This window comes from Patagioenas fasciata, chromosome 4, assembly GCF_037038585.1.
Source record: "Patagioenas fasciata isolate bPatFas1 chromosome 4, bPatFas1.hap1, whole genome shotgun sequence".
Classification (NCBI taxonomy): domain Eukaryota; kingdom Metazoa; phylum Chordata; class Aves; order Columbiformes; family Columbidae; genus Patagioenas; species Patagioenas fasciata.
This window is the reverse complement of record NC_092523.1, coordinates 60,584,761-60,597,013: the sequence shown is the minus strand read 5'-3', so window position 1 is coordinate 60,597,013 and position 12,253 is coordinate 60,584,761. Positions and strand designations below refer to the sequence as shown.

General features: G+C 38.2%; 1 protein-coding gene across 11 annotated transcripts in view; it reads right to left on the bottom strand.

The window, feature by feature from the left end:
* The window catches only part of ANAPC10 (anaphase promoting complex subunit 10), a 337,004-nt gene extending 324,761 nt beyond the window's left edge, over positions 1-12,243 (bottom strand). For 5 of the 11 annotated variants that reach the window (XR_011738867.1, XR_011738868.1, XR_011738869.1 and 2 more), the window contains exons 1-4: positions 11,766-12,159; positions 4,631-4,747; positions 3,006-3,096; positions 1,967-2,087 (exon numbers count right to left, since the gene is read on the bottom strand). Coding sequence is in view for 4 of the 11 variants with exons in the window: in XM_071808030.1 (XP_071664131.1) it covers positions 456-485; positions 1,967-2,087; positions 3,006-3,096; positions 4,631-4,745 (357 nt within the window). In the remaining 7 variants the exon portion in view is untranslated. The other 6 variants (XR_011738871.1, XR_010651288.2, XM_065836587.2 and 3 more) reach the window with 4 other exon arrangements.
* Positions 12,244-12,253: the final 10 nt, after the last annotated feature.

Below are 12,253 nucleotides of genomic sequence, written 5' to 3'. Positions count from 1 at the left end.
AGAAGAAACTTAAGTTATTGTGGTTGTACATACAATGCTGTACTAAACATGATTATAAAAGGCTAACCACGTACTTACTGCAAGAGCAGACCACAAGCACAAAAATCAAACTGATAATTAAGGACAACCGTGACATCTAGTGGACACTCGGAAAACAGACCTGAAGCCTAACAAAATATCCAGCTGCTTCCTGTGTTACAGTGTGCAACTCCTTAATTGCTGTGATGCAATTAAGATTAAAAGGGAGAATTAGCAGCTGTTGAAAGTCAAAGTAACATGATTACTCATTTCTTTTTGAAATAATATTTTAAGTGCAAGACTGTTCCATTTAAGATTTAGTATAAAAGCGTAGTTCAAAACTTGCGAGAACATGACAAATCATTGTAAGGATATAGACAGATACAAAGCACATGTTTACTACACTTGCTATCCCCACTGCATCTACAGCCTTCTACTTAAAGTTGTTCTTGTTGGGACTTCAAACACTGAAAAACAAAGTGAAAGTAATAAAAATCCCAAAAGTAAAAATTAAGACCAGTATTTAGCACCTCCCTTTTCTCATCATTCGGATCCTTCTGTTATTGTAATTCCTGCCATGTAAGGGAGGAAAGTTAAATCTTCCCAATATATAAGCCATTAGCTTCTGAGCTCCAGAAAAGAGGAATCTGAAACATTAGGCTATGGTAACTCAAAATTAGCAAAGATACCCACTCATGAGTAACCCAATTAGTTTGTAAGGTGGAGCTCTATCCAGATCACAGATTATTTTAAATCTGCTTTACCTACTTACCAAAAGGCTAGCAAAACTAAACAGTTAAAGCAACTCAAATCTGATCTCACTTGTTCCAACAAAAACCCTTTCTTCCAGGTAGAAGTATCACCATAAAAAATACTGCTTTTGACTACTACACTTTTGTAAATAAAAACATTAACAAAACACTAAAACTATATGCCCTATTTGAAGGACAAATGCATCAAACGTCATCTTTACAGAAAAATAAATCTAATTTTGCATCATATGGTTAACAACAAAAACACTGCCTCCTTTTCAAAATTTCCGTATCTCAGTGACTGTCCAGAATAAAAAAAAAAAAATAATTGCAAAAGATCAGAAACTATACTCAAAAGTAAGGCATAATTTATTAACACATCTGATTGTAATTTACATTAGAAGTCTAATTTAAATTGTCATCTTGCTTGCTTTATATATGATTTTTGGAAAAGTTAGTGTTGCACTTCCCCTAGCTCTCAACATCAGTAGTGGCTAGAGTCACCTGTTAGCAAGTATGTAACAGACTATCACTTAACATGAAGATTCTCTCACCAGTACAACACAAAGAAACCTTTGCATAACTGATGATTAGGCCTTGTGTCCCAATTTCTGTTTTGCCAGTCTCAAAGAGAGTTTTGGATCAAACACTACTAGTTCATAAGAGCACATGCAGCTTCCTGAAACTAAAAATCCAGAGTCCAAAGATACTGATGCACCATACACAGCCATAACTAAAGCCTGCAGTTTTAAAATCTGATTCCTAGTAAGACTCGATAACTGAGCAACCCATTCACAATAACTTTGTGTTTTTTAAAGTCTAAATATGCAAGTATTTAAAAGCTAAGTCTTCCTTTTGATGTACGCAATGCATTTGGTTTTCAGATGTTTTAAGTGAGATCAAAGTTTAATCAATCCTAAAAAGTTCTGTTCCAGAAAACACCTGTCTTTTTTCCATTACAGGATCTACATATATCAAGTTTGTTATAACCATGTTGGTAAGGGAGCCTAATACAAACAGAAAACAGCCTAGTGAATTTACAAGATAAAACTAAGAGTAAACACCAAAATAAGCCCAGTCATTTTCCCCCTGCAAGCATGCTGCCATATTTTACCTTCAAAAATAATTTTATTACATCAGATGCCCTAATGAGAGAGGACAGTTTTGAGACAGAAAGCAAAGCATCATTGACCTACCCGGATTTCCTGGAGATTATGAAAATTATTTCCTACTCTTACAGAGATTTTGCTTGGAGTGTAACTTTCATCAGATTTGTAGTCTGCATAAATACATAACGTCTTCACTGTTGTTTTTCTTCTGCAAGAATCAAAGAGAGCTATGTAAGCATCATAAATAAAAAATTCAGGATGAATTTGTTGTTCATTTGTAATAAGACTGAAATGTTTTTAAACTAAATAAAAGTGTGTCTACTGATAAGAACCCTGTTGTTAAAGCAACTGGTGTTTTTTCACATGAAGTTATGCACAAAGTTGGTTTTCACTTTTCTCCTTTGTCTCCCTTCAGAAGTGTCAGTATACCAAGAAATACAACAAAAGGCCAAGATGCCAAATAAGCACTTGTTATGCAATGAAGCATATGTTTAGCTTATCAAATATGGGCTCTATCACTGTACCAAAGAGTTGTCCAGAAGGCAAATAAGGTTAGGTGCTTGTCACCTTTTTTTTATCTGAAAAGTCTGAAAAGGAAAAGCACTGAAAGTATTCTAGAGCTAGTCTTGTCTCTCACAACAGAACACAATAGGAAAAGGTCTCTCACAACAGAACACAATAGGAAAAGGTCTCTCACAACAGAACACAATAGGAAAAGGTCTCTCACAACAGAACACAATAGGAAAAGGTCTCTCACAACAGAACACAATAGGAAAAGGTCTCTCAAACAATCAGTTTTTAAAGAAGTCCTGTATGACTTAACTATCATCTACCCTTCAAATTACGCTCAAAGACAGAAAGGACAAAAATTTTACTTCAGGTAAGTAAATGGGAAATTGTTACAAATTACATACCATTAAACATTCCTTTTTGTTGTTTATTTGGGCATTTAGTAGCCATAATATTTGAAAATCTCATTTTTATAAATGCTATCTAACTGGCTTCTTATCAGCTGGGTAATAGGATTAACAAAGGAGTCCTTGCACTTCCAAAATTCCTATCTTGGTGAACAATAATAAATAAATTATACAACACACCCTAACACATACAGAGTATTTTTTAATACCTAAATTGGATGTTCACCAAATGAGGCTGTGATCCATCTGATTGCCAGTAAGTTTCTAGATTATCATCTCGTAACTGATCCACTCCAAATCCTAAGAAAAAAAAAGCTGATAAGTCTTGAGTATCCCATTTCTGTAATGTAGACACAGACATAATTTTTCTGCAGCTGTTACGAACTCAAGTATGTATCCTAAATTATAGCATATAAGTAAATAAATCTAGATATTCCAGTTGTGCCCACGTTTTTGTGACAAAAACAGGGCATCTGTCAATCAAAGCTCAGTACTAGGGTGTCTTTACATTCTTCTCTCCTACTGAAATCTATGAGGTTTGAAACAATTCAGTATGTCCTGGAATTCCAAATGATCAAGTAGTAATTCATACTAATTCCAAGAACAGTGCTTAATGGTTAAGCTTTTCTACCTATTCTGTAATTAAACTGCTAAACTGAAGGAAAATCATTAGCAGAGACCATTCGGGTACAGGTTGCCCAGAGAAGTTGTGGATGCCCCATCACTGAGAGTGTTCAAGACCAGGTTGGACAAGGCTTTGAGCAACCTGGTCTAGTGGAAGGTGTCCCTGCCCATGGCAGGGGGCTTGGAACTAGATCATCTTTAAAGAGCCTTCCAAACCAAATCATTCTATGATTCTATAATTTTATTTTCAAGTAGTTTACTGAAATATTATTACTTTTTCAAACTAATAGCTAGAACAAGCAACAGATGCCAAAACCAATATTCCTGAAAGCAAATGCTGTCACATTTGAAGAAACAACTCCAAATCTTTATTTTTCCATTCCCTCATTATCTGTCCTTTTACTAATCCTTTTATTGATTGCCTACACTAGCTGCAGCTTTATTTCAACAGCTGAAATTTAATCTGGAATGAAAAATTACCTTCACTCTGTTTGGAGTGACTAAACTATATGGTATTTTTCTCACAGTAAGATACCAGGATACCAGACCAAAGATGTTCAGCCTGAGCACAATATTGTGAAATAAAGGGATCATTGACTCTAGGCTGCAGGAAGAGATACCACATCAATTCCCAACAGATGTTTCCAAAATAAGCAGTTCAACCACCTCAAATAAAAAAGAATACAGATTTTCAGATATTTTGAGCAGTTATAAGCTACCATTAACTGCAGCTCAGGACCTTCTATGATAGTTTACTTGCAAGACTTTAGGGAACTACACTACAACGGCAGAGTCCAAAGTTTGGACGAAACATTTAGGCTGTCAAGCTGCATAGTTTTTCTAAGTTAAAAAGTCAAGATACCTAGGCAAAATGTCAAAGCATAAAACCAATTTCACAGTGCCAGCTGTGTTTCTGCTCCCATGGTTTAGTTTGACCACTGTGCGAGTAAAAAAAAAAAAAATCAGTTTAGTATAAAAATCAGTAAAAGATTTGTTTTAAATAAGAGATATGTCTTCATTGTAGGATTTCTGATATAGTTATAACTTGTGTATTGCATCAAATATAGAGTAGGTCAAAATTATTTGTAAGACTTCACTACAGCAGGTTTACTGCTACATTCTGTATTGTTGTCTTATCAAAACATAATATTATGTATTCTAAGAAGAAAAATGTACATCCAGCTTTACACATAATTTGTTGTGATTTTACCTGGCTTACAGGATGAAAGAGACCAAACTGCTTGTGAGCCTATTTCTCTAACAGTACCAGTCCTCTCTAACTGCTTTGGATCAGCACCAGGTGGTGTCTTGTTTGGGGTAGTCATTTCTAGTAAAAGAAAACAAACGAGTTAGTTGACACATTTTTAGTTTGATGGGAAAATTAAAGGATTGTGTTCACTCATATAGAAACTTTAAATCTTTGGCATCACACTTATAGAATAGCCTATAGAATACGTTGTTTATACATATACACATATGTATACATTTTTGCATGTCTGTAGAACCTTTTATTTATATATAAAATATATTGAAGTAAAAAAAAAATCTTTAAATAAGAGGTTCCACATGTAAAATTTGTGTCCTTAAAAATTCTATATCCATTTGGAACATTCATAAGACACATTTTATCATTCTAATTCACACATACAGAATTAGGGTTTCAGGTTTTTTTACAGTTTTGTTTGGTTTCAAGAAATTAAAACAGACTCGGTTGATTTAAAGGCTAGCAATACAACTTCATTTCATACACACACACTTAAGAGTTTTCTTAATCTGCAAGTTCAGAAGTTAGAGCAAACCTATACTCCTAGAGACAGTTCTTCTTAAAAATAGGAGAGTTTACACAAATCACACAGTCCCTAAACTGGTATGGATTGGCTATTGCCACACCCATCCATGGTACATTTCCCTAACTTCACAACTTAATCTGGAATCATTAACCTGTAACTTACACTGCTTAAGTAAACACAGTCTCAACAATTAGACTACTACCATATATACTACAACATAATCATGTTAGTTTTCACATAGTATAGAGGACCTGACTACTTCCTAGAAAGTAGCTTATAAGAATTTTTTTTTTTTGTCAGAACAAAGGATTCCAAAGAAACGTAAGCTCCATGCAAGGAACTACATTAAAGTTTAAAATTAAACAAAAAGAACTCAAAAGTCAGGAAATTAGAACTGACTTCTAATCCTTTGCTTACATGGATGATAGCATATTATGCTCAGCTAGATCTCAGAAAAAGTAGAATAGAACAGAATAGACTGGACTAGAAATATTTCAGTTGGAAGGGACCTACAAGAATCACCTAACTGACTAATTCAGGGTTCACCAAAAGTTAAAGCATGTTATGAAGGACATTGTCCAAATGCCTCTTAAACACTGACAGGCTTGGGGCATCAACCACCTCTCTAGGAAGTCTGTTCCAGTGTTTGACCACCCTCTTGGTAAAGAAATGCTTCCTAATGTCCAGTCTGAACCTCCCCACTGCAGCTTTGATCCATTCCCACATGTCCTGTCACTGGATACCAGGGAGATTAGCACCTCCTTCTCCACCTCCCCTCCTCAGGAAGCCGTAGAACTCAACAAGCTCAATGAGCTCAACCCTCAGACTCATTTTCTGCAAACTAGACAAGCCCAAAGTCCTTAGCAGCTCCTTATAGCACATGCCTTGCACCAGCTTTGTAGCCCTCCTCTGGACACAGTCAGGCACCTTAACATTCTTCTTAAACTGCGGTGCCTAGAACTGCATACAGTGTTCATAGAGAGGTTGCGCCAACAGCAAATACAGCAGGATAATAACTTCTTTTGACTGGCTGGTTATAGTGTGTTTGATGCACCCCAGGATGTCGTTTGCACTCCTGGCTACCAGAAGTCTCCTAGTACCTCTCCTAGATAGCAAATGAAGTACTGAACTACACTGATATCCACAGGATCCCAGCCTTACCCACCACAGAAGTGATGAGGCAGAGACAAGATTTTCTATGCAAGAACAGCTCTGCAGCTAAAAACTCTTTGTTGGACACAGGTAATTTGAATTCTGTAGTGTACATCGCTTCTACAACAAATATTTTCTACTGGCCCCTACCTAAGTGTTTGTTTTTTTTTTTCATTCTGTAAACATGGTATTGAGACAGGCTGCCAAGTTTTTTTTTTGCTACTTTCTCGCATACAAGACTGCAATCCTGAACACCATAAAAAAACATAAGGAAATAATTATATATGTAGTAAAATCTAAGTACTGATAAAAGCAGGCCACAGATAGAAAGTCTTGTTCAAACACAGTCTTCTCAGAAAATTGGGTTGAACACTACACAACTAATCTGACAGATATCACATATTATTCATATAATACACAGATATAATACCCCTAATGCTGTCCAATTAGAAAAAAAAACTACACGCAAAAAAATGTTTTAAAGTCTCACCTGTCCAGAAGAGTTCTGCTAAAAAAACCAAACTATTAAAAATTAAACAGGCAATCCATTTAACAATTCCTATAACGAGACACTAGCATATAATTCTTCCCTAGTTACTGTATTTAACTATTGCATTCTTGGTTTTAAAGCTTTTATCAGGTATTTACAATAGGTTCTTTAAAAATATAACTGTTTTCTATTGAATTGGCTACACAATAAACCTGTTAATCTGTTCCACAGATTATACACTACAATAGAAAATAAATAACTTACTCTAGTTCGGGGTTGTCAAACTCATTTTCACCAGGGGCCACATCAGCCTGACAGTTGCCTTCAAAGGGCCAAACGTAAATTTAGGACTGTCTAAATGTAACTACTCCTACATTTATACAGTCCTAAAACTACATTCGGTCCTTTGAAGGCAACCGTGAGGCTGATGTGACCCCTGGTGAAAATGAATTTGACACCCTTGCTCTGGTTGCTAGTTAGCACAACTTTAAATGTAGTGATAGAAACTTCAATAAAATACAATATTCTAATCTATATCTCAAACAGTCAGGTGGGGGAGGGGAGGGGAGAAAGGAATAATTAAAAAAAAAAAAAATCACAAAACAGTTAGTTCACAGCTATCTGAAAAACAAACATTTTGCACAGAATTATTTGGCTTGCAATGGGCCTTCAAAGATCACGTAGTTCAACTTGCATCCTACATCAAAATTCAAATTACATTTATTAAGCATTGGGGAAACTATTTTCCTGCACTCATGAATTTTAAAGCTCAAATCACCTACTAGTCCAAACTCTGCACTGTTCTGTTGCTTTTGTGACAACAAACCAACTAAAAGCAGTTGAGTTACACTGAGTTGGGAAAAACTCAACTTTAAGACATTTTTTTAGAAAAATTACTATGATTTTCAAGTATGCCGAATCCTTTAAGACAATCATGTTGCGATATTTAAAAGCTTTACTGCGCACAGGGAGGTCCTAAATAACTTTACACTGCCAAGATTTGCATTGCAGTGGTTCATGAAAGCTTGAAGCACACATACATTTTGGGGGTTTGCAATATACAGCAAGAAAAGCCATCCAAGTTTCCTACTGTCTTAAACTAGGTGTTTCCTTCTATCTAACAGGCAAAGCTACTCAAGATCCAGCTCTCAACTCCAAACCACTGCTGGCAAATAAGTTAGCCACAAATTGTGCATTAGTGACATGAAAGACTGAAAATCCTTACTACTTAAATGAATATGTTGAAATAATCATGTCAGTTTTTCATGACAACTTCTGTTAATTAGCTTTGTAACAATACATTCTGGATAGCTTTGCTGAAGCTTCCCTATTCTCTAATAATTTTTAAAAAGCTGATTAAAGTACTAGGGAAAAATAACACAGCAACGGGTCAGACTACTCAAGCAACACTTTTGGACATTTCACTAGCAGAAGTACAAGTACCTCATTTTGGACAAAACAAATATTTATCATTAAAAGTAAAACCACACTTGCATCTATTTAAGTCACCAAATAAATAAACACAAAATAATGGGCAACTCCCACACACATACATTTTCTTAGCTCAATAAGATAATGGAATGAGTTTTTTTTTTTTTTTGCTTATTTTTTTCAGGCTGTGTAAAAATAAGTGATCGGTATAGAAGCTTTTTCATCCTTGGTATGTGCTGAAAAATAGAAAGACACACTGCATCTATAGAAGCATTGGCTGGAAACATCTCCAATTTCCCAATTCAATTATTCCAAAAGATCATTAATAGGTTGCTGTTTCCTTATTAACAATATTAATATATTAGTGTCTTAGTGACATGACTGATGTCACACTTTGCCATTTTCCATTATATGGTATGCACATCCTTTGATCAAGACAAGAAGGCAGCTAAGTTTTTGCCCCCCTCCTTCCTTGAAATCTTTATCCCTCAGCATCTTCCTCAGAGAAGTTTGCTCCTTTTCTGAGAACATCCCTGTGAAGTAACAGTTTAAAGATGTTTTAACAAATATACAGTTTATTAAAAAAAATGGATTTACATGGTTCAACAGTCTGTGTTTCACAGTCAAAGCAGACAGATCATTCTCAGTATTCCAGTGGAAGCCACTTTTTAATAAGATGCATGCCTGAAAGCAAACCCTTCACTAATGCACACACTTATTCCACAACACACTGGATAGAAGACAGAGTAGTATACATTGTGGTCCTTTTCCTACTAAACCTCCATAATAATCCAGGCTCAAGGAAACTTCTGCAGATTCCAAAGCAGTTTTCTGCAATTAAAGTTTCTCATTCCACCGCATTAGTAAGACAGAGAGCTGTTTAAGTGCACACCTGTATGAAATTCTGAGAGAGCAGACTGTCCTCAGCAGATGTTTGTGCAGCCATTTACTTGTCTGGCAAAAAAGATTTCACAATCTTTGTGGTCAGCCAGCTTCAGTGTTTTGTCAATGCAGAAGCTAAACGTTTTGCTCTGAAATTCAACCTAAATGTAAACCTCATATTCTTGCAGAGTCTAGAGATCTACATGCTATGGTTTAAAAAAAGCCGTACCATTTTAGCTAAGGCCCTTCTGCCCTTCTTCAGCAGAGCAGAATAATCACTTTCCTTGTCCTTATACTTAATCGTGACTATTAACATGCCAAAATAACACTTGTCTAGTTGACAGGACATCATATTAATATTTAGTTTATTATGCACTAGAGATCTCAAATGCTTTTTTGGGGGGATACTGCTTGCTGTTCAGTAATACCCTTTCCACTAATTATGGATTTGATTTTTCCTGTGTTCTCTTCCTCCCTCAGTTCTTGTTAACTGAGCTTAATTACACTGATTTCCAATCCACTATTAATCTTCTCAAGATCATTTTGAATTCTGACCCTGAGCTGTACAGTGCTTGCAATCCTTCCAACTTGTCAACATATCTGTTTTTGTATTCACCATTACAGAAAACAATGAAAATACATTCAAAACAGAACTCCCCAGCAGGACACTTTGTGAAACCCCTGTTTAAAAGTGAATTATTTACAAATCAGCTTCAAAAGCAATTTCTCAAACAGCTGTACAAGATCTCACAAAAATTATATTTAGCTTGTTTTTAGCAATGTCAACCCAGACAATGGCAGAAACCCTGTAAAACTCAAGACAAACCACTTATATTCCTTTTTCATTAACTCTATTGTTTATTGTCAGAAAAAAAAAAAAAAAAAAAAAAAAACCTTTGATCCAGACTGCTCCTAACAAACCAAATTAGTGCATTTCCTGTTTGCATGCTGCTTTTATTTGTCTTCTACTTACTGACAAATTCTCCTCCAAACCCACCTGTGTAGAATCTTTTAGGGGATCTAAGTTTAGCTAGTTTTACTTTTTTTTAAATTATTGTGTTGATTGAATTCCTATCATATAATTTTATTCAATTTCAGCAAGTATTTGACTACAACTTTTCCATCAAAGCTGAACAAAAGCAGCACTGCCTACTCCAGCACTTTTGCAATATCTGTGATTTACAAGACTGCCTTCCCTGTTCTACTTAAGAGAAAGTGATTTCATACCTTAGTGTCCCTGACTTTCATACTTGCACGACTCATTTTATCTCACATGGTCTTTTCCCTGCTCTCATTTTCTTTGTAGGGATCCTGGTTGGTTCAAGGCATTTAAAGATCTCAAGATATTTCCAGAAACTAGCCTCTTACTATGCTTCTTATTTTTTATTCAGCTGTTTCAACTACCTCACCTGTACATTTGATCCCTCAGATTATTCTCTCAATGTGATTTCAAATACATTTTTTTTTTATTCTGCCTTCAGTATATTGCTTTAAGGCTATCAGCAAAAATGACTTAGGTCTTTCATTGTCACAAAGATATCTTCAACTAAAAATAAGGTAATTAAAACAACTGTACAAAAGAAGCTACATTAGCAATTTTTATACACATATACCTAACCTATCTAAATAAATACATTTAAAAATAATTTTTGTAGAAACCCAGACTTCCAAAGTTACCTCATAAGGATATAAGTTGTTCTTTAAAGGATGCAAGCAGTTCTTTATGAGAGCTTGCATTAAATAAAAACATTCTTTAGAAAATACAGTAACCAGAGAATGAAAGCAGTTTGACAAATCAAGCTGCTTTCACTCAGGCCTCCTTGGTAGCTCTTCCCCAACAGTTTCTTTGCAGAACTTTCAATTACGCTTTTAAGCATAATTCACAGTATCACAGTATGTTTGGGATTGGAAGGGACCTCAAAAAATCATCCAGTTCAATCCCCCTGCTGGAGCAGGAACGCCTAGGAGAGGTCGCACAGGAACATGTCCAGGCGGGTTTTGAATGTCTCCAAGGAAGGAGACTCCACAACGTCCCTGGGCAGCCTGTTCCAGTGCTCTGTCTCCCTCACTGAGAAGTTCTTTCTCAAATTTAACTGGAACCTCTTGTGTTCCAGCTTGATCCCATTACCCCTAATTAACTAGTTTTACAACGTTGTATTATGACCGTGTCCCCCAGACATAAAACCCCTTAAATATTGGGGAATAAATCAGCAACACCTACGCACGAAACACATGAACTGCGCTTAATCACTAGATGCACTCAACCACATGCTCCCCGCTCCCAGCCGGGGGGGTCCATGCATGCACACCGGCACGCACAGAGGGACAAACCCGCAGTACGTACCCGGCCCCCACCGGGAGCCAGCGGCCGCTGCAGACGCCGAGCGAGCACTCCCCCGTCAGCTAGCGCCCCTTATGCCCGGACACGGCCGCAGCTGCAGCAGTTGCCGGGACATCCGGAGCCGAGCCACGGGAGCAGCCGCCCCTCAACCCGGTGCCGTCTGCAGCTGGCGCGGGGCAGACTGAGGAGAAAGCACGAGCTACACACCCTCCCGCTCCTCCCCCTCAGCCCCCGGGCCGGTCTCGAGTAGCGTCCCCACCTGAGCCTCCAAGCCGCCACAGCGAGTGACGGAGCGGCCACGGGGCAGCAGCGCCGACACAGCGCGGGCGGGGGCCGCCACCGTCGTGAGGGCCTGACGCCCGCCCACCACGGGAGCTGCCGAGCTCCGGTTCCCGCTGCGCCGCTGCCGCCCGGCCGCGCACGCGCAGAGCCACACGCGCCGCGCGAGCTCGGATTAAAAAAGAACGGAGCGGGGAGGGGTGCAGGTGCCCGCGTGCAGCCGGTGGGGACAGACGGAGCTCGGCGCGCGCTGGGGGTCCGGGGCGGGGTTTGCCGGCTCAGGGATCTCCCTCAGTGCCGAGCCGGTGCGCGCCGGAACGGCCCGGTGCCCGCTCACGGACCGCCCCGACAGGAGGGTGGGGACCTGAGGCAGCGGACACACCTCCTGCGTAACGTGCTTCTCTGTCGGCGTCACCCGGAGATGGCGTCACCAACCGTCGCGTCCGCAGCGCACGGACTGACCCCGCC